Source organism: Oncorhynchus tshawytscha, linkage group LG02 (assembly GCF_018296145.1).
Source record: "Oncorhynchus tshawytscha isolate Ot180627B linkage group LG02, Otsh_v2.0, whole genome shotgun sequence".
In the NCBI taxonomy this organism is placed as follows: domain Eukaryota; kingdom Metazoa; phylum Chordata; class Actinopteri; order Salmoniformes; family Salmonidae; genus Oncorhynchus; species Oncorhynchus tshawytscha.
This window is the reverse complement of record NC_056430.1, coordinates 9,877,855-9,897,991: the sequence shown is the minus strand read 5'-3', so window position 1 is coordinate 9,897,991 and position 20,137 is coordinate 9,877,855. Positions and strand designations below refer to the sequence as shown.

The 20,137-nt window shown below is 48.7% G+C and overlaps 1 protein-coding gene across 5 annotated transcripts in view; it reads right to left on the bottom strand.

Annotated features, from left to right (window-relative positions):
- arhgap9 (Rho GTPase activating protein 9) overlaps positions 1 to 20,137 on the bottom strand; it is a 91,470-nt gene that overhangs the window by 13,513 nt on the left and 57,820 nt on the right. For all 5 annotated transcript variants that reach the window (XM_042330067.1, XM_042330063.1, XM_042330058.1 and 2 more), the window contains one exon: positions 19,478 to 19,583. In XM_042330067.1, the coding sequence (XP_042186001.1) occupies positions 19,478 to 19,583 (106 nt within the window). The remainder of the gene's footprint in view (positions 1 to 19,477; positions 19,584 to 20,137) is intronic.

The following is a 20,137-nucleotide window of genomic DNA, read 5'->3' as shown; positions in this document are numbered from 1 at the left end:
TGTTTGAGGGTACACTGGGTATTGAGACAGATGGTGTTTGAGGGTACACTGGGTAATGAGGGTTTTTGAGGGTACACTGGGCATTGTGATAGAGGGTTTTTGAGGGTAAACTGGGTATTGAGACAGAGGGTTGTTGAGGGTATACTGGGTATTGTGACAGAGGGTTGTTGAGGGTACACTGGGCATTGTGACAGAGGGTTGTTGAGGGTACACTGGGTATTGAGACAGAGGGTGTTTGAGGGTACACTGGGTATTGAGACAGAGGGTGTTTGAGGGTACACTGGGTATTGAGACAGAGGGTGTTTGAGGGTACACTGGGTAATGAGGGTTTTTGAGGGTACACTGGGCATTGTGATAGAGGGTTTTTGAGGGTACACTGGGTATTGAGACAGAGGGTTGTTGAGGGTATACTGGGTATTGAGACAGAGGGTTGTTGAGGGTATACTGGGTATTGAGACAGAGGGTTGTTGAGGGTACACTGGGCATTGTGACAGAGGGTTGTTGAGGGTACACTGGGTATTGAGACAGAGGGTGTTTGAGGGTACACTGGGTAATGAGGGTTTTTGAGGGTACACTGGGCATTGTGATAGAGGGTTTTTGAGGGTACACTGGGTATTGAGACAGAGGGTTGTTGAGGGTATACTGGGTATTGAGACAGAGGGTTGTTGAGGGTACACTGGGCATTGTGACAGAGGGTTGTTGAGGGTACACTGGGTATTGAGACAGAGGGTTGTTGAGGGTATACTGGGTATTGAGACAGAGGGTTGTTGAGGGTATACTGGGTATTGTGACAGAGGGTTGTTGAGGGTACACTGGGCATTGTGACAGAGGGTTGTTGAGGGTACACTGGGTATTGAGACAGAGGGTGTTTGAGGGTACACTGGGTATTGAGACAGAGGGTGTTTGAGGGTACACTGGGTATTGAGACAGAGGGTGTTTGAGGGTACACTGGGTAATGAGGGTTTTGAGGGTACACTGGGCATTGTGATAGAGGGTTTTGAGGGTACACTGGGTATTGAGACAGAGGGTTGTTGAGGGTATACTGGGTATTGAGACAGAGGGTTGTTGAGGGTACACTGGGCATTGTGACAGAGGGTTGTTGAGGGTACACTGGGTATTGAGACAGAGGGTTGTTGAGGGTATACTGGGTATTGAGACAGAGGGTTGTTGAGGGTATACTGGGTATTGTGACAGAGGGTTGTTGAGGGTACACTGGGCATTGTGACAGAGGGTTGTTGAGGGTACACTGGGTATTGAGACAGAGGGTGTTTGAGGGTACACTGGGTATTGAGACAGAGGGTGTTTGAGGGTACACTGGGTATTGAGACAGAGGGTGTTTGAGGGCACACTGGGTAATGAGGGTTTTTGAGGGTACACTGGGCATTGTGATAGAGGGTTTTGAGGGTACACTGGGTATTGAGACAGAGGGTTGTTGAGGGTATACTGGGTATTGAGACAGAGGGTTGTTGAGGGTATACTGGGTATTGTGACAGAGGGTTGTTGAGGGTACACTGGGCATTGTGACAGAGGGTTGTTGAGGGTACACTGGGTATTGAGACAGAGGGTTGTTGAGGGTATACTGGGTATTGTGACAGAGGGTTGTTGAGGGTATACTGGGTATTGAGACAGAGGGTGTTTGAGGGTACACTGGGTATTGAGACAGAGGGTGTTTGAGGGTACACTGGGTAATGAGGGTTTTGAGGGTACACTGGGCATTGTGATAGAGGGTTTTGAGGGTACACTGGGTATTGAGACAGAGGGTTGTTGAGGGTATACTGGGTATTGAGACAGAGGGTTGTTGAGGGTACACTGGGCATTGTGACAGAGGGTTGTTGAGGGTACACTGGGTATTGAGACAGAGGGTTGTTGAGGGTATACTGGGTATTGAGACAGAGGGTTGTTGAGGGTATACTGGGTATTGTGACAGAGGGTTGTTGAGGGTATACTGGGTATTGTGACAGAGGAGGGTTGTTGAGGGTATACTGGGTATTGTGACAGAGGGTTCTGAGGGTATACTGGGTATTGAGACAGAGGGTGTTTGAGGGCACACTGGGTATTGAGACAGAGGGTTGTTGAGGGTACACTGGGTATTGAGACAGAGGGTTGTTGAGGGTATACTGGGTATTGTGACAGAGGGTTGTTGAGGGTATACTGGGTATTGTGACAGAGGGTTGTTGAGGGTATACTGGGTATTGTGACAGAGGGTTGTTGAGGGTATACTGGGTATTGAGACAGAGGGTTGTTGAGGGTATACTGGGTATTGAGACAGAGGGTGTTTGAGGGTACACTGGGTATTGAGACAGAGGGTGTTTGAGGGTACACTGGGTATTGAGACAGAGGGTGTTTGAGGGTACACTGGGTAATGAGGGTTTTTGAGGGTACACTGGCAATTGTGATAGAGGGTTTTTTGAGGGTACACTGGGTATTGAGACAGAGGGTTGTCGAGGGTATACTGGGTATTGAGACAGAGGGTTGTCGAGGGTATACTGGGTATTGAGACAGAGGGTTGTTGAGGGTATACTGGGTATTGAGACAGAGGGTTTTGAGGGTATACTGGGTATTGAGACAGAGGGTTTTTGAGGGTATACTGGGTATTGTGACAGAGGGTTGTTGAGGGTACACTGGGCATTGAGACAGAGGGTTGTTGAGGGTATACTGGGTATTGAGACAGAGGGTTGTTGAGGGTACACTGGGTATTGAGACAGAGGGTTGTTGAGGGTACACTGGGTATTGAGACAGAGGGTTGTTGAGGGTACACTGGGTAATGAGGGCTTTTGAGGGTACACTGGGTATTGAGACAGAGGGTTGTTGAGGGTACACTGGGTATTGAGACAGAGGGTTGTTGAGGGTACACTGGGTATTGAGACAGAGGATTGTTGAGGGTACACTGGGTAATGAGGGCTTTTGAGGGCATACTGGGTATTGAGACAGAGGGTTTTTGAGGGTATAGAGACAGAGGGTTGTTGAGGGTATACTGGGTATTGAGACAGAGGGTTGTTGAGGGTACACTGGGTAATGAGGGCTTTTGAGGTACACTGGGCATTGTGACAGAGGGTTTTGAGGGTACACTGGGTATTGAGACAGAGGGTGTTTGAGGGTACACTGGGTATTGAGACAGAGGGTTGTTGAGGGTACACTGGGTATTGAGACAGAGGGTGTTTGAGGGTACACTGGGTATTGAGACAGAGGGTTGTTGAGGGTACACTGGGTAATGAGGGTTGTTGAGGGTACACTGGGTATTGAGACAGAGGGTTGTTGAGGATACACTGGGTATTGTGACAGAGGGTTGTTGAGGGTACACTGGGTAATGAGGGTTTTTGAGGGTACACTGGGTATTGAGACAGAGGGTGTTTGAGGGTACACTGGGTATTGAGACAGAGGGTTGTTGAGGGTACACTGGGTATTGAGACAGAGGGTGTTTGAGGGTACACTGGGTATTGAGACAGAGGGTTGTTGAGGGTACACTGGGTAATGAGGGTTTTTGAGGGTACACTGGGTAATGAGGGTTTTGAGGGTACACTGGGTATTGAGACAGAGGGTGTTTGAGGGTACACTGGGTATTGAGACAGAGGGTGTTTGAGGGTACACTGGGTATTGAGACAGAGGGTTGTTGAGGGTATACTGGGTATTGTGACAGAGGGTTGTTGAGGGTATACTGGCTTTGAGACAGAGGGTTGTTGAGGGTATACTGGGTATTGTGACAGAGGGTTGTTGAGGGTATACTGGGTATTGAGACAGAGGGTTGTTGAGGGTATACTGGGTATTGAGACAGAGGGTGTTTGAGGGTACACTGGGTATTGAGACAGAGGGTGTTTGAGGGTACACTGGGTATTGAGACAGAGGGTGTTTGAGGGTACACTGGGTAATGAGGGTTTTGAGGGTACACTGGGCATTGTGACAGAGGGTTTTGAGGGTACACTGGGTATTGAGACAGAGGGTGTTTGAGGGTACACTGGGTAATGAGGGTTTTGAGGGTACACTGGGTATTGAGACAGAGGGTTGTTGAGGGTATACTGGGTATTGTGACAGAGGGTTGTTGAGGGTACACTGGGCATTGTGACAGAGGGTTGTTGAGGGTACACTGGGTATTGAGACAGAGGGTGTTTGAGGGTGCACTGGGTATTGAGACAGAGGGTGTTTGAGGGTACACTGGGTATTGAGACAGAGGGTTTTGAGGGTACACTGGGTATTGAGACAGAGGGTTGTTGAGGGTATACTGGGTATTGAGACAGAGGGTTGTTGAGGGTATACTGGGTATTGTGACAGAGGGTTGGTGAGGGTACACAGGGCATTGTGACAGAGGGTTGTTGAGGGTACACTGGGTATTGAGACAGAGGGTTGTTGAGGGTATACTGGGTATTGAGACAGAGGGTTGTTGAGGGTATACTGGGTATTGTGACAGAGGGTTGTTGAGGGTATACTGGGTATTGAGACAGAGGGTGTTTGAGGGTACACTGGGTATTGAGACAGAGGGTGTTTGAGGGTACACTGGGTAATGAGGGTTTTGAGGGTACACTGGGCATTGTGATAGAGGGTTTTGAGGGTACACTGGGTATTGAGACAGAGGGTTGTTGAGGGTATACTGGGTATTGAGACAGAGGGTTGTTGAGGGTACACTGGGCATTGTGACAGAGGGTTGTTGAGGGTACACTGGGTATTGAGACAGAGGGTTGTTGAGGGTATACTGGGTATTGAGACAGAGGGTTGTTGAGGGTATACTGGGTATTGTGACAGAGGGTTGTTGAGGGTATACTGGGTATTGTGACAGAGGGTTTTTGAGGGTACACTGGGTATTGAGACAGAGGGTTGTTGAGGGTATACTGGGTATTGAGACAGAGGGTTGTTGAGGGTACACTGGGCATTGTGACAGAGGGTTGTTGAGGGTACACTGGGTATTGAGACAGAGGGTTGTTGAGGGTATACTGGGTATTGAGACAGAGGGTTGTTGAGGGTATACTGGGTATTGTGACAGAGGGTTGTTGAGGGTATACTGGGTATTGTGACAGAGGGTTGTTGAGGGTATACTGGGTATTGTGACAGAGGGTTCTGAGGGTATACTGGGTATTGAGACAGAGGGTGTTTGAGGGTACACTGGGTATTGAGACAGAGGGTGTTTGAGGGTACACTGGGTATTGAGACAGAGGGTTGTTGAGGGTATACTGGGTATTGTGACAGAGGGTTGTTGAGGGTATACTGGGTATTGTGACAGAGGGTTGTTGAGGGTATACTGGGTATTGAGACAGAGGGTTGTTGAGGGTATACTGGGTATTGTGACAGAGGGTTGTTGAGGGTATACTGGGTATTGAGACAGAGGGTTGTTGAGGGTATACTGGGTATTGAGACAGAGGGTGTTTGAGGGTACACTGGGTATTGAGACAGAGGGTGTTTGAGGGTACACTGGGTAATGAGGGTTTTGAGGGTACACTGGGCATTGTGATAGAGGGTTTTGAGGGTACACTGGGCATTGAGACAGAGGGTTGTTGAGGGTATACTGGGTATTGAGACAGAGGGTTGTTGAGGGTACACTGGGTATTGAGGGCTTTTGAGGGTACACTGGGTATTGAGACAGAGGGTTGTTGAGGGTACACTGGGTATTGAGACAGAGGGTTGTTGAGGGTACACTGGGTATTGAGACAGAGGGTTGTTGAGGGTACACTGGGTAATGAGGGCTTTTGAGGGTATACTGGGTATTGAGACAGAGGGTTTTTGAGGGTATACTGGGTATTGAGACAGAGGGTGTTTGAGGGTACACTGGGTATTGAGACAGAGGGTGTTTGAGGGTACACTGGGTATTGAGACAGAGGGTTTTTGAGGGTACACTGGGTATTGAGACAGAGGGTGTTTGAGGGTACACTGGGTAATGAGGGTTTTTGAGGGTACACTGGGTATTGAGACAGAGGGTGTTTGAGGGTACACTGGGTATTGAGACAGAGGGTTGTTGAGGGCACACTGGGTATTGAGACAGAGGGTGTTTGAGGGTACACTGGGTATTGAGACAGAGGGTTGTTGAGGGTACACTGGGTAATGAGGGTTGTTGAGGGTACACTGGGCATTGTGATAGAGGGTTTTTGAGGGTACACTGGGTATTGAGACAGAGGGTTGTTGAGGGTATACTGGGTATTGTGACAGAGGGTTGTTGAGGGTACACTGGGCATTGTGACAGAGGGTTGTTGAGGGTACACTGGGTAATGAGGGTTGTTGAGGGTACACTGGGTATTGAGACAGAGGGTTGTTGAGGGTATACTGGGTATTGAGACAGAGGGTTGTTGAGGGTACACTGGGTATTGAGACAGAGGGTGTTTGAGGGTTGGTATTGGACAGAGGGTTGTTGAGGGTACACTGGGTAATGAGGGTTTTGAGGGTACACTGGGTAATGAGGGTTTTTGAGGGTACACTGGGTATTGAGACAGAGGGTGTTTGAGGGTACACTGGGTATTGAGACAGAGGGTGTTTGAGGGTACACTGGGTATTGAGACAGAGGGTTGTTGAGGGTATACTGGGTATTGTGACAGAGGGTTGTTGAGGGTATACTGGCTTTGAGACAGAGGGTTGTTGAGGGTATACTGGGTATTGTGACAGAGGGTTGTTGAGGGTATACTGGGTATTGAGACAGAGGGTTGTTGAGGGTATACTGGGTATTGAGACAGAGGGTGTTTGAGGGTACACTGGGTATTGAGACAGAGGGTGTTTGAGGGTACACTGGGTATTGAGACAGAGGGTGTTTGAGGGTACACTGGGTAATGAGGGTTTTGAGGGTACACTGGGCATTGTGACAGAGGGTTTTGAGGGTACACTGGGTATTGAGACAGAGGGTGTTTGAGGGTACACTGGGTAATGAGGGTTTTGAGGGTACACTGGGTATTGAGACAGAGGGTTGTTGAGGGTATACTGGGTATTGTGACAGAGGGTTGTTGAGGGTACACTGGGCATTGTGACAGAGGGTTGTTGAGGGTACACTGGGTATTGAGACAGAGGGTGTTTGAGGGTGCACTGGGTATTGAGACAGAGGGTGTTTGAGGGTACACTGGGTATTGAGACAGAGGGTTTTGAGGGTACACTGGGTATTGAGACAGAGGGTTGTTGAGGGTATACTGGGTATTGAGACAGAGGGTTGTTGAGGGCATACTGGGTATTGTGACAGAGGGTTGGTGAGGGTACACAGGGCATTGTGACAGAGGGTTGTTGAGGGTACACTGGGTATTGAGACAGAGGGTTGTTGAGGGTATACTGGGTATTGAGACAGAGGGTTGTTGAGGGTATACTGGGTATTGTGACAGAGGGTTGTTGAGGGTATACTGGGTATTGAGACAGAGGGTGTTTGAGGGTACACTGGGTATTGAGACAGAGGGTGTTTGAGGGTACACTGGGTAATGAGGGTTTTGAGGGTACACTGGGCATTGTGATAGAGGGTTTTGAGGGTACACTGGGTATTGAGACAGAGGGTTGTTGAGGGTATACTGGGTATTGAGACAGAGGGTTGTTGAGGGTACACTGGGCATTGTGACAGAGGGTTGTTGAGGGTACACTGGGTATTGAGACAGAGGGTTGTTGAGGGTATACTGGGTATTGAGACAGAGGGTTGTTGAGGGTATACTGGGTATTGTGACAGAGGGTTGTTGAGGGTATACTGGGTATTGTGACAGAGGGTTTGAGGGTACACTGGGTATTGAGACAGAGGGTTGTTGAGGGTATACTGGGTATTGAGACAGAGGGTTGTTGAGGGTACACTGGGCATTGTGACAGAGGGTTGTTGAGGGTACACTGGGTATTGAGACAGAGGGTTGTTGAGGGTATACTGGGTATTGAGACAGAGGGTTGTTGAGGGTATACTGGGTATTGTGACAGAGGGTTGTTGAGGGTATACTGGGTATTGTGACAGAGGGTTGTTGAGGGTATACTGGGTATTGTGACAGAGGGTTCTGAGGGTATACTGGGTATTGAGACAGAGGGTGTTTGAGGGTACACTGGGTATTGAGACAGAGGGTGTTTGAGGGTACACTGGGTATTGAGACAGAGGGTTGTTGAGGGTATACTGGGTATTGTGACAGAGGGTTGTTGAGGGTATACTGGGTATTGTGACAGAGGGTTGTTGAGGGTATACTGGGTATTGAGACAGAGGGTTGTTGAGGGTATACTGGGTATTGTGACAGAGGGTTGTTGAGGGTATACTGGGTATTGAGACAGAGGGTTGTTGAGGGTATACTGGGTATTGAGACAGAGGGTGTTTGAGGTACACTGGGTATTGAGACAGAGGGTGTTTGAGGGTACACTGGGTAATGAGGGTTTTGAGGGTACACTGGGCATTGTGATAGAGGTTTTTGAGGGTACACTGGGCATTGAGACAGAGGGTTGTTGAGGGTATACTGGGTATTGAGACAGAGGGTTGTTGAGGGTACACTGGGTATTGAGGGCTTTTGAGGGTACACTGGGTATTGAGACAGAGGGTTGTTGAGGGTACACTGGGTATTGAGACAGAGGGTTGTTGAGGGTACACTGGGTATTGAGACAGAGGGTTGTTGAGGGTACACTGGGTAATGAGGGCTTTTGAGGGTATACTGGGTATTGAGACAGAGGGTTTTTGAGGGTATACTGGGTATTGAGACAGAGGGTGTTTGAGGGTACACTGGGTATTGAGACAGAGGGTGTTTGAGGGTACACTGGGTATTGAGACAGAGGGTGTTTGAGGGTACACTGGGTATTGAGACAGAGGGTGTTTGAGGGTACACTGGGTAATGAGGGTTTTGAGGGTACACTGGGTATTGAGACAGAGGGTGTTTGAGGGTACACTGGGTATTGAGACAGAGGGTTGTTGAGGGTACACTGGGTATTGAGACAGAGGGTGTTTGAGGGTACACTGGGTATTGAGACAGAGGGTTGTTGAGGGTACACTGGGTAATGAGGGTTGTTGAGGGTACACTGGGCATTGTGATAGAGGGTTTTTGAGGGTACACTGGGTATTGAGACAGAGGGTTGTTGAGGGTATACTGGGTATTGTGACAGAGGGTTGTTGAGGGTACACTGGGCATTGTGACAGAGGGTTGTTGAGGGTACACTGGGTAATGAGGGTTGTTGAGGGTACACTGGGTATTGAGACAGAGGGTTGTTGAGGGTATACTGGGTATTGAGACAGAGGGTTGTTGAGGGTACACTGGGTATTGTGACAGAGGGTTGTTGAGGGTACACTGGGTAATGAGGGTTTTGAGGGTACACTGGGCATTGTGATAGAGGGTTTTTGAGGGTACACTGGGTATTGAGACAGAGGGTTGTTGAGGGCATACTGGGTATTGTGACAGAGGGTTGTTGAGGGTACACTGGGCATTGTGACAGAGGGTTGTTGAGGGTACACTGGGTATTGAGACAGAGGGTTGTTGAGGGTATACTGGGTATTGTGACAGAGGGTTGTTGAGGGTATACTGGGTATTGAGACAGAGGGTGTTTGAGGGTACACTGGGTATTGAGACAGAGGGTGTTTGAGGGTACACTGGGTAATGAGGGTTGTTGAGGGTACACTGGGTATTGAGACAGAGGGTTGTTGAGGGTACACTGGGTATTGTGACAGAGGGTTGTTGAGGGTACACTGGGTATTGAGACAGAGGGTTGTTGAGGGTACACTGGGTATTGAGACAGAGGGTGTTTGAGGGTACACTGGGTAATGAGGGTTTTTGAGGGTACACTGGGCATTGTGATAGAGGGTTTTGAGGGTACACTGGGTATTGAGACAGAGGGTTGTTGAGGGTATACTGGGTATTGAGACAGAGGGTTGTTGAGGGTATACTGGGTATTGAGACAGAGGGTTGTTGAGGGTATACTGGGTATTGTGACAGAGGGTTGTTGAGGGTATACTGGGTATTGAGACAGAGGGTGTTTGAGGGTACACTGGGTATTGAGACAGAGGGTGTTTGAGGGTACACTGGGTATTGAGACAGAGGGTGTTTGAGGGTACACTGGGTAATGAGGGTTTTTGAGGGTACACTGGGCATTGTGATAGAGGGTTTTTGAGGGTACACTGGGTAATGAGACAGAGGGTTGTTGAGGGTATACTGGGTATTGAGACAGAGGGTTGTTGAGGGTATACAGGGTATTGTGACAGAGGGTTGTTGAGGGTACACTGGGCATTGTGACAGAGGGCTGTTGAGGGTACACTGGGTATTGAGACAGAGGGTTGTTGAGGGTACACTGGGTATTGAGACAGAGGGTTGTTGAGGGTATACTGGGTATTGTGACAGAGGGTTGTTGAGGGTATACTGGGTATTGAGACAGAGGGTGTTTGAGGGTACACTGGGTATTGAGACAGAGGGTGTTTGAGGGTACACTGGGTATTGAGACAGAGGGTTGTTGAGGGTACACTGGGTATTGAGACAGAGGGTTGTTGAGGGTATACTGGGTATTGTGACAGAGGGTTGTTGAGGGTATACTGGGTATTGAGACAGAGGGTTGTTGAGGGTATACTGGGTATTGTGACAGAGGGTTGTTGAGGGTATACTGGGTATTGTGACAGAGGGTTGTTGAGGGTATACTGGGTATTGAGACAGAGGGTGTTTGAGGGTACACTGGGTATTGAGACAGAGGGTTGTTGAAGGTACACTGGGTATTGAGACAGAGGGTGTTTGAGGGTACACTGGGTATTGAGACAGAGGGTTTTGAGGGTATACTGGGTATTGAGACAGAGAGTTGTTGAGGGTATACTGGGTATTGAGACAGAGGGTTGTTGAGGGTACACTGGGTAATGAGGGCTTTTGAGGGTACACTGGGCATTGTGACAGAGGGTTTTGAGGGTACACTGGGTATTGAGACAGAGGGTGTTTGAGGGTACACTGGGTAATGAGGGTTTTGAGGGTACACTGGGTATTGAGACAGAGGGTTGTTGAGGGTACACTGGGTATTGAGACAGAGGGTGTTTGAGGGTACACTGGGTATTGAGACAGAGGGTTGTTGAGGGTACACTGGGTAATGAGGGTTGTTGAGGGTACACTGGGTAATGAGGGTTGTTGAGGGTACACTGGGTATTGAGACAGAGGGTTGTTGAGGGTACACTGGGTATTGTGACAGAGGGTTGTTGAGGGTACACTGGGTATTGAGACAGAGGGTTGTTGAGGGTATACTGGGTATTGAGACAGAGGGTTGTTGAGGGTATACTGGGTATTGTGACAGAGGGTTGTTGAGGGTATACTGGGTATTGTGACAGAGGGTTGTTGAGGGTACACTGGGTATTGAGACAGAGGGTGTTTGAGGGTACACTGGGTATTGAGACAGAGGGTTGTTGAGGGTACACTGGGTATTGAGACAGAGGGTTGTTGAGGGTATACTGGGTATTGTGACAGAGGGTTGTTGAGGGTATACTGGGTATTGAGACAGAGGGTGTTTGAGGGTACACTGGGTATTGAGACAGAGGGTGTTTGAGGGTACACTGGGTATTGAGACAGAGGGTTGTTGAGGGTACACTGGGTATTGAGACAGAGGGTTGTTGAGGGTATACTGGGTATTGTGACAGAGGGTTGTTGAGGGTATACTGGGTATTGTGACAGAGGGTTGTTGAGGGTATACTGGGTATTGTGACAGAGGGTTGTTGAGGGTATACTGGGTATTGAGACAGAGGGTTGTTGAGGGTATACTGGGTATTGAGACAGAGGGTGTTTGAGGGTACACTGGGTATTGAGACAGAGGGTGTTTGAGGGTACACTGGGTATTGAGACAGAGGGTGTTTGAGGGTACACTGGGTAATGAGGGTTTTTGAGGGTACACTGGCAATTGTGATAGAGGGTTTTTGAGGGTACACTGGGTATTGAGACAGAGGGTTGTCGAGGGTATACTGGGTATTGAGACAGAGGGTTGTCGAGGGTATACTGGGTATTGAGACAGAGGGTTGTTGAGGGTATACTGGGTATTGAGACAGAGGGTTTTTGAGGGTATACTGGGTATTGAGACAGAGGGTTTTTGAGGGTATACTGGGTATTGTGACAGAGGGTTGTTGAGGGTACACTGGGCATTGAGACAGAGGGTTGTTGAGGGTATACTGGGTATTGAGACAGAGGGTTGTTGAGGGTACACTGGGTATTGAGACAGAGGGTTGTTGAGGGTACACTGGGTATTGAGACAGAGGGTTGTTGAGGGTACACTGGGTAATGAGGGCTTTTGAGGGTACACTGGGTATTGAGACAGAGGGTTGTTGAGGGTACACTGGGTATTGAGACAGAGGGTTGTTGAGGGTACACTGGGTATTGAGACAGAGGGTTGTTGAGGGTACACTGGGTAATGAGGGCTTTTGAGGGTATACTGGGTATTGAGACAGAGGGTTTTTGAGGGTATACTGGGTATTGAGACAGAGGGTTGTTGAGGGTATACTGGGTATTGAGACAGAGGGTTGTTGAGGGTACACTGGGTAATGAGGGCTTTTGAGGGTACACTGGGCATTGTGACAGAGGGTTTTTGAGGGTACACTGGGTATTGAGACAGAGGGTGTTTGAGGGTACACTGGGTATTGAGGGTTGTTGAGGGTACACTGGGTATTGAGACAGAGGGTGTTTGAGGGTACACTGGGTATTGAGACAGAGGGTTGTTGAGGGTACACTGGGTAATGAGGGTTGTTGAGGGTACACTGGGTATTGAGACAGAGGGTTGTTGAGGATACACTGGGTATTGTGACAGAGGGTTGTTGAGGGTACACTGGGTAATGAGGGTTTTGAGGGTACACTGGGTATTGAGACAGAGGGTGTTTGAGGGTACACTGGGTATTGAGACAGAGGGTTGTTGAGGGTACACTGGGTATTGAGACAGAGGGTGTTTGAGGGTACACTGGGTATTGAGACAGAGGGTTGTTGAGGGTACACTGGGTAATGAGGGTTTTGAGGGTACACTGGGTAATGAGGGTTTTTGAGGGTACACTGGGTATTGAGACAGAGGGTGTTTGAGGGTACACTGGGTATTGAGACAGAGGGTGTTTGAGGGTACACTGGGTATTGAGACAGAGGGTTGTTGAGGGTATACTGGGTATTGTGACAGAGGGTTGTTGAGGGTATACTGGCTTTGAGACAGAGGGTTGTTGAGGGTATACTGGGTATTGTGACAGAGGGTTGTTGAGGGTATACTGGGTATTGAGACAGAGGGTTGTTGAGGGTATACTGGGTATTGAGACAGAGGGTGTTTGAGGGTACACTGGGTATTGAGACAGAGGGTGTTTGAGGGTACACTGGGTATTGAGACAGAGGGTGTTTGAGGGTACACTGGGTAATGAGGGTTTTTGAGGGTACACTGGGCATTGTGACAGAGGGTTTTTGAGGGTACACTGGGTATTGAGACAGAGGGTGTTTGAGGGTACACTGGGTAATGAGGGTTTTTGAGGGTACACTGGGTATTGAGACAGAGGGTTGTTGAGGGTATACTGGGTATTGTGACAGAGGGTTGTTGAGGGTACACTGGGCATTGTGACAGAGGGTTGTTGAGGGTACACTGGGTATTGAGACAGAGGGTGTTTGAGGGTGCACTGGGTATTGAGACAGAGGGTGTTTGAGGGTACACTGGGTATTGAGACAGAGGGTTTTTGAGGGTACACTGGGTATTGAGACAGAGGGTTGTTGAGGGTATACTGGGTATTGAGACAGAGGGTTGTTGAGGGTATACTGGGTATTGTGACAGAGGGTTGGTGAGGGTACACAGGGCATTGTGACAGAGGGTTGTTGAGGGTACACTGGGTATTGAGACAGAGGGTTGTTGAGGGTATACTGGGTATTGAGACAGAGGGTTGTTGAGGGTATACTGGGTATTGTGACAGAGGGTTGTTGAGGGTATACTGGGTATTGAGACAGAGGGTGTTTGAGGGTACACTGGGTATTGAGACAGAGGGTGTTTGAGGGTACACTGGGTAATGAGGGTTTTTGAGGGTACACTGGGCATTGTGATAGAGGGTTTTGAGGGTACACTGGGTATTGAGACAGAGGGTTGTTGAGGGTATACTGGGTATTGAGACAGAGGGTTGTTGAGGGTACACTGGGCATTGTGACAGAGGGTTGTTGAGGGTACACTGGGTATTGAGACAGAGGGTTGTTGAGGGTATACTGGGTATTGAGACAGAGGGTTGTTGAGGGTATACTGGGTATTGTGACAGAGGGTTGTTGAGGGTATACTGGGTATTGTGACAGAGGGTTTTGAGGGTACACTGGGTATTGAGACAGAGGGTTGTTGAGGGTATACTGGGTATTGAGACAGAGGGTTGTTGAGGGTACACTGGGCATTGTGACAGAGGGTTGTTGAGGGTACACTGGGACAGAGGGTATTGAGACAGAGGGTTGTTGAGGGTATACTGGGTATTGAGACAGAGGGTTGTTGAGGGTATACTGGGTATTGTGACAGAGGGTTGTTGAGGGTATACTGGGTATTGTGACAGAGGGTTCTGAGGGTATACTGGGTATTGAGACAGAGGGTGTTTGAGGGTACACTGGGTATTGAGACAGAGGGTGTTTGAGGGTACACTGGGTATTGAGACAGAGGGTTGTTGAGGGTATACTGGGTATTGTGACAGAGGGTTGTTGAGGGTATACTGGGTATTGAGACAGAGGGTTGTTGAGGGTATACTGGGTATTGTGACAGAGGGTTGTTGAGGGTATACTGGGTATTGTGACAGAGGGTTGTTGAGGGTATACTGGGTATTGAGACAGAGGGTTGTTGAGGGTATACTGGGTATTGTGACAGAGGGTTGTTGAGGGTATACTGGGTATTGAGACAGAGGGTGTTTGAGGGTACACTGGGTAATGAGGGTTTTTGAGGGTACACTGGGCATTGTGATAGAGGGTTTTTGAGGGTACACTGGGCATTGAGACAGAGGGTTGTTGAGGGTATACTGGGTATTGAGACAGAGGGTTGTTGAGGGTACACTGGGTATTGAGGGCTTTTGAGGGTACACTGGGTATTGAGACAGAGGGTTGTTGAGGGTACACTGGGTATTGAGACAGAGGGTTGTTGAGGGTACACTGGGTATTGAGACAGAGGGTTGTTGAGGGTACACTGGGTAATGAGGGCTTTTGAGGGTATACTGGGTATTGAGACAGAGGGTTTTTGAGGGTATACTGGGTATTGAGACAGAGGGTGTTTGAGGGTACACTGGGTATTGAGACAGAGGGTGTTTGAGGGTACACTGGGTATTGAGACAGAGGGTGTTTGAGGGTACACTGGGTATTGAGACAGAGGGTGTTTGAGGGTACACTGGGTAATGAGGGTTTTGAGGGTACACTGGGTATTGAGACAGAGGGTGTTTGAGGGTACACTGGGTATTGAGACAGAGGGTTGTTGAGGGCACACTGGGTATTGAGACAGAGGGTGTTTGAGGGTACACTGGGTATTGAGACAGAGGGTTGTTGAGGGTACACTGGGTAATGAGGGTTGTTGAGGGTACACTGGGCATTGTGATAGAGGGTTTTGAGGGTACACTGGGTATTGAGACAGAGGGTTGTTGAGGGTATACTGGGTATTGTGACAGAGGGTTGTTGAGGGTACACTGGGCATTGTGACAGAGGGTTGTTGAGGGTACACTGGGTAATGAGGGTTGTTGAGGGTACACTGGGTATTGAGACAGAGGGTTGTTGAGGGTATACTGGGTATTGAGACAGAGGGTTGTTGAGGGTACACTGGGACAGAGGGTTGTTGATTGGGTGACAGAGGGTTGTTGAGGGTACACTGGGTAATGAGGGTTTTGAGGGTACACTGGGCATTGTGATAGAGGGTTTTTGAGGGTACACTGGGTATTGAGACAGAGGGTTGTTGAGGGCATACAGGGTATTGTGACAGAGGGTTGTTGAGGGTACACTGGGCATTGTGACAGAGGGTTGTTGAGGGTACACTGGGTATTGAGACAGAGGGTTGTTGAGGGTATACTGGGTATTGTGACAGAGGGTTGTTGAGGGTATACTGGGTATTGAGACAGAGGGTGTTTGAGGGTACACTGGGTATTGAGACAGAGGGTGTTTGAGGGTACACTGGGTAATGAGGGTTGTTGAGGGTACACTGGGTATTGAGACAGAGGGTTGTTGAGGGTACACTGGGTATTGTGACAGAGGGTTGTTGAGGGTACACTGGGTATTGAGACAGAGGGTTGTTGAGGGTACACTGGGTATTGAGACAGAGGGTGTTTGAGGGTACACTGGGTAATGAGGGTTTTGAGGGTGAGGGTACACTGGGCATTGTGATAGAGGGTTTTGAGGGTACACTGGGTATTGAGACAGAGGGTTGTTGAGGGTATACTGGGTATTGAGACAGAGGGTTGTTGAGGGTATACTGGGTATTGAGACAGAGGGTTGTTGAGGGTATACTGGGTATTGTGACAGAGGGTTGTTGAGGGTATACTGGGTATTGAGACAGAGGGTGTTTGAGGGTACACTGGGTATTGAGACAGAGGGTGTTTGAGGGTACACTGGGTATTGAGACAGAGGGTGTTTGAGGGTACACTGGGTAATGAGGGTTTTTGAGGGTACACTGGGCATTGTGATAGAGGGTTTTTGAGGGTACACTGGGTAATGAGACAGAGGGTTGTTGAGGGTATACTGGGTATTGAGACAGAGGGTTGTTGAGGGTATACAGGGTATTGTGACAGAGGGTTGTTGAGGGTACACTGGGCATTGTGACAGAGGGCTGTTGAGGGTACACTGGGTATTGAGACAGAGGGTTGTTGAGGGTACACTGGGTATTGAGACAGAGGGTTGTTGAGGGTATACTGGGTATTGTGACAGAGGGTTGTTGAGGGTATACTGGGTATTGAGACAGAGGGTGTTTGAGGGTACACTGGGTATTGAGACAGAGGGTGTTTGAGGGTACACTGGGTATTGAGACAGAGGGTTGTTGAGGGTACACTGGGTATTGAGACAGAGGGTTGTTGAGGGTATACTGGGTATTGTGACAGAGGGTTGTTGAGGGTATACTGGGTATTGAGACAGAGGGTTGTTGAGGGTATACTGGGTATTGTGACAGAGGGTTGTTGAGGGTATACTGGGTATTGTGACAGAGGGTTGTTGAGGGTATACTGGGTATTGAGACAGAGGGTGTTTGAGGGTACACTGGGTATTGAGACAGAGGGTTGTTGAGGGTACACTGGGTATTGAGACAGAGGGTGTTTGAGGGTACACTGGGTATTGAGACAGAGGGTTTTTGAGGGTATACTGGGTATTGAGACAGAGAGTTGTTGAGGGTATACTGGGTATTGAGACAGAGGGTTGTTGAGGGTACACTGGGTAATGAGGGCTTTTGACACACTGGGCATTGTGACAGAGGGTTTTGAGGGTACACTGGGTATTGAGACAGAGGGTGTTTGACAGGGTAATGAGGTTTTTGAGGGTACACTGGGTATTGAGACAGAGGGTTTTGAGGGTACACTGGGTATTGAGACAGGTTTTTGAGGGTACACTGGGTATTGAGACAGAGGGTTGTTGAGGGTACACTGGGTAATGAGGGTTGTTGAGGGTACACTGGGTAATGAGGGTTGTTGAGGGTACACTGGGTATTGAGACAGAGGGTTGTTGAGGGTACACTGGGTAATGAGGGTTGTTGAGGGTACACTGGGTATTGAGACAGAGGGTGTTGAGGGTACACTGGGTATTGAGACAGAGGGTTGTTGAGGGTACACTGGGTATTGAGACAGAGGGTTGTTGAGGGTACACTGGGTATTGAGACAGAGGGTTGTTGAGGGTATACTGGGTATTGAGACAGAGGGTTGTTGAGGGTATACTGGGTATTGTGACAGAGGGTTGTTGAGGGTATACTGGGTATTGTGACAGAGGGTTGTTGAGGGTACACTGGGTATTGAGACAGAGGGTGTTTGAGGGTACACTGGGTATTGAGACAGAGGGTTGTTGAGGGTACACTGGGTATTGAGACAGAGGGTTGTTGAGGGTATACTGGGTATTGTGACAGAGGGTTGTTGAGGGTATACTGGGTATTGAGACAGAGGGTGTTTGAGGGTACACTGGGTATTGAGACAGAGGGTGTTTGAGGGTACACTGGGTATTGAGACAGAGGGTTGTTGAGGGTATACTGGGTATTGTGACAGAGGGTTGTTGAGGGTATACTGGGTATTGAGACAGAGGGTGTTTGAGGGTACACTGGGTATTGAGACAGAGGGTGTTTGAGGGTACACTGGGTATTGAGACAGAGGGTTGTTGAGGGTATACTGGGTATTGTGACAGAGGGTTGTTGAGGGTATACTGGGTATTGTGACAGAGGGTTGTTGAGGGTATACTGGGTATTGAGACAAAGGGTTGTTGAGGGTACACTGGGTATTGAGACAGAGGGTGTTTGAGGGTACACTGGGTATTGAGCCAGAGGGTTGTTGAGGGTACACTGGGTATTGAGACAGAGGGTGTTTGAGGGTACACTGGGTATTGAGACAGAGGGTTGTTGAGGGTATACTGGGTATTGAGACAGAGGGTTGTTGAGGGTATACTGGGTATTGTGACAGAGGGTTGTTGAGGGTATACTGGGTATTGAGACAGAGGGTTGTTGAGGGTATACTGGGTATTGAGACAGAGGGTGTTTTAGGGTACACTGGGTATTGTGACAGAGGGTGTTTGAGGGTACACTGGGTATTGAGACAGAGGGTGTTTGAGGGTACACTGGGTATTGAGACAGAGGGTTGTTGAGGGTATACTGGGTATTGTGACAGAGGGTTGTTGAGGGTACACTGGGTATTGAGACAGAGGGTGTTTGAGGGTACACTGGGTATTGAGACAGAGGGTGTTTGAGGGTACACTGGGTATTGAGACAGAGGGTTGTTGAGGGTACACTGGGTATTGAGACAGAGGGTTGTTGAGGGTATACTGGGTATTGTGACAGAGGGTTGTTGAGGGTATACTGGGTATTGAGACAGAGGGTTGTTGAGGGTATACTGGGTATTGAGACAGAGGGTTGTTGAGGGTATACTGGGTATTGAGACAGAGGGTTGTTGAGGGTATACTGGGTATTGAGACAGAGGGTGTTTTAGGGTACACTGGGTATTGTGACAGAGGGCTTTTGAGGGTACACTGGGCATTGTGACAGAGGGTTTTTGAGGGTACACTGGGTATTGAGACAGAGGGTGTTTGAGGGTACACTGGGTAATGAGGGCTTTTGAGGGTACACTGGGCATTGTGACAGAGGGTTTTTGAGGGTACACTGGGTATTGAGACAGAGGGTGTTTGAGGGTACACCAGGTAATGAGGGTTTTTGAGGGTACACTGGGTATTGAGACAGAGGGTGTTTGAGGGTACACTGGGTATTATGACAGAGGGTGTTTGAGGGTACACTGGGTATTGAGACAGAGGGTTTTTGAGGGTACACTGGGTATTGAGACAGAGGGTGTTTGAGGGTACACTGGGTATTGAGACAGAGGGTGTTTGAGGGTACACTGGGTATTGAGACAGAGGGTGTTTGAGGGTACACTGGGTATTGAGACAGAGGGTGTTTGAGGGAACACTGGGTATTGAAACAGGGGTTTAACCCTTGGAGGTGTGGTGTCTCGTACCGTTTGAGATGGCTGAACATGAACCTCATGGTGTCTTGGTTGGGAGGAGGCATGCTCAGTACCAGAGACTTCAGACGGTCCACTTTATCCAGGTAGTCTGACATCTCTGGAACACACACACACACACACACACACACAGTAGGATACTCTCATTACACTCCAGATCAGAATCTTCTAACTCTAGACAGGTAGATAGGTAGATTGTTTGTTTGTTTGTTTGTTTGGTAGGTAGGTAGGTAGGTAGGTAGGTAGGTAGGTAGGTAGGTAGGTGGGCAGTTCGTTAGCTAGTTCAGTAGTTAATTTGTTAATTTGTTAGTTTGTTAGGTAGGTGGGTAGGTAGGTAGGTAGGCAGGCAGTTAGTTAGCTAGTTCGGTAGTTAATTTGTTAGTTTGTTTGGTAGGTAGGTAGGTAGGCAGGCAGTTAGTTAGCTAGTTCGGTAGTTAATTTGTTAGTTTGTTTGGTAGGTAGGTAGGTAGGTAGGTAGGTAGGTAGGTAGGTAGGTATGTAGGCAGTTAGTTAGCTAGTTCGGTAGTTAATTTGTCAGTTTGTTTGGTAGGTAGGTAGGTAGTTATGTAGGCAGTTAGTTAGTTAGCTAGTTTGGTAGTTAATTTGTTAGTTCGGTAGGTAGGTAGGCAGGCAGGCAGTTAGTTCGGTAGTTAA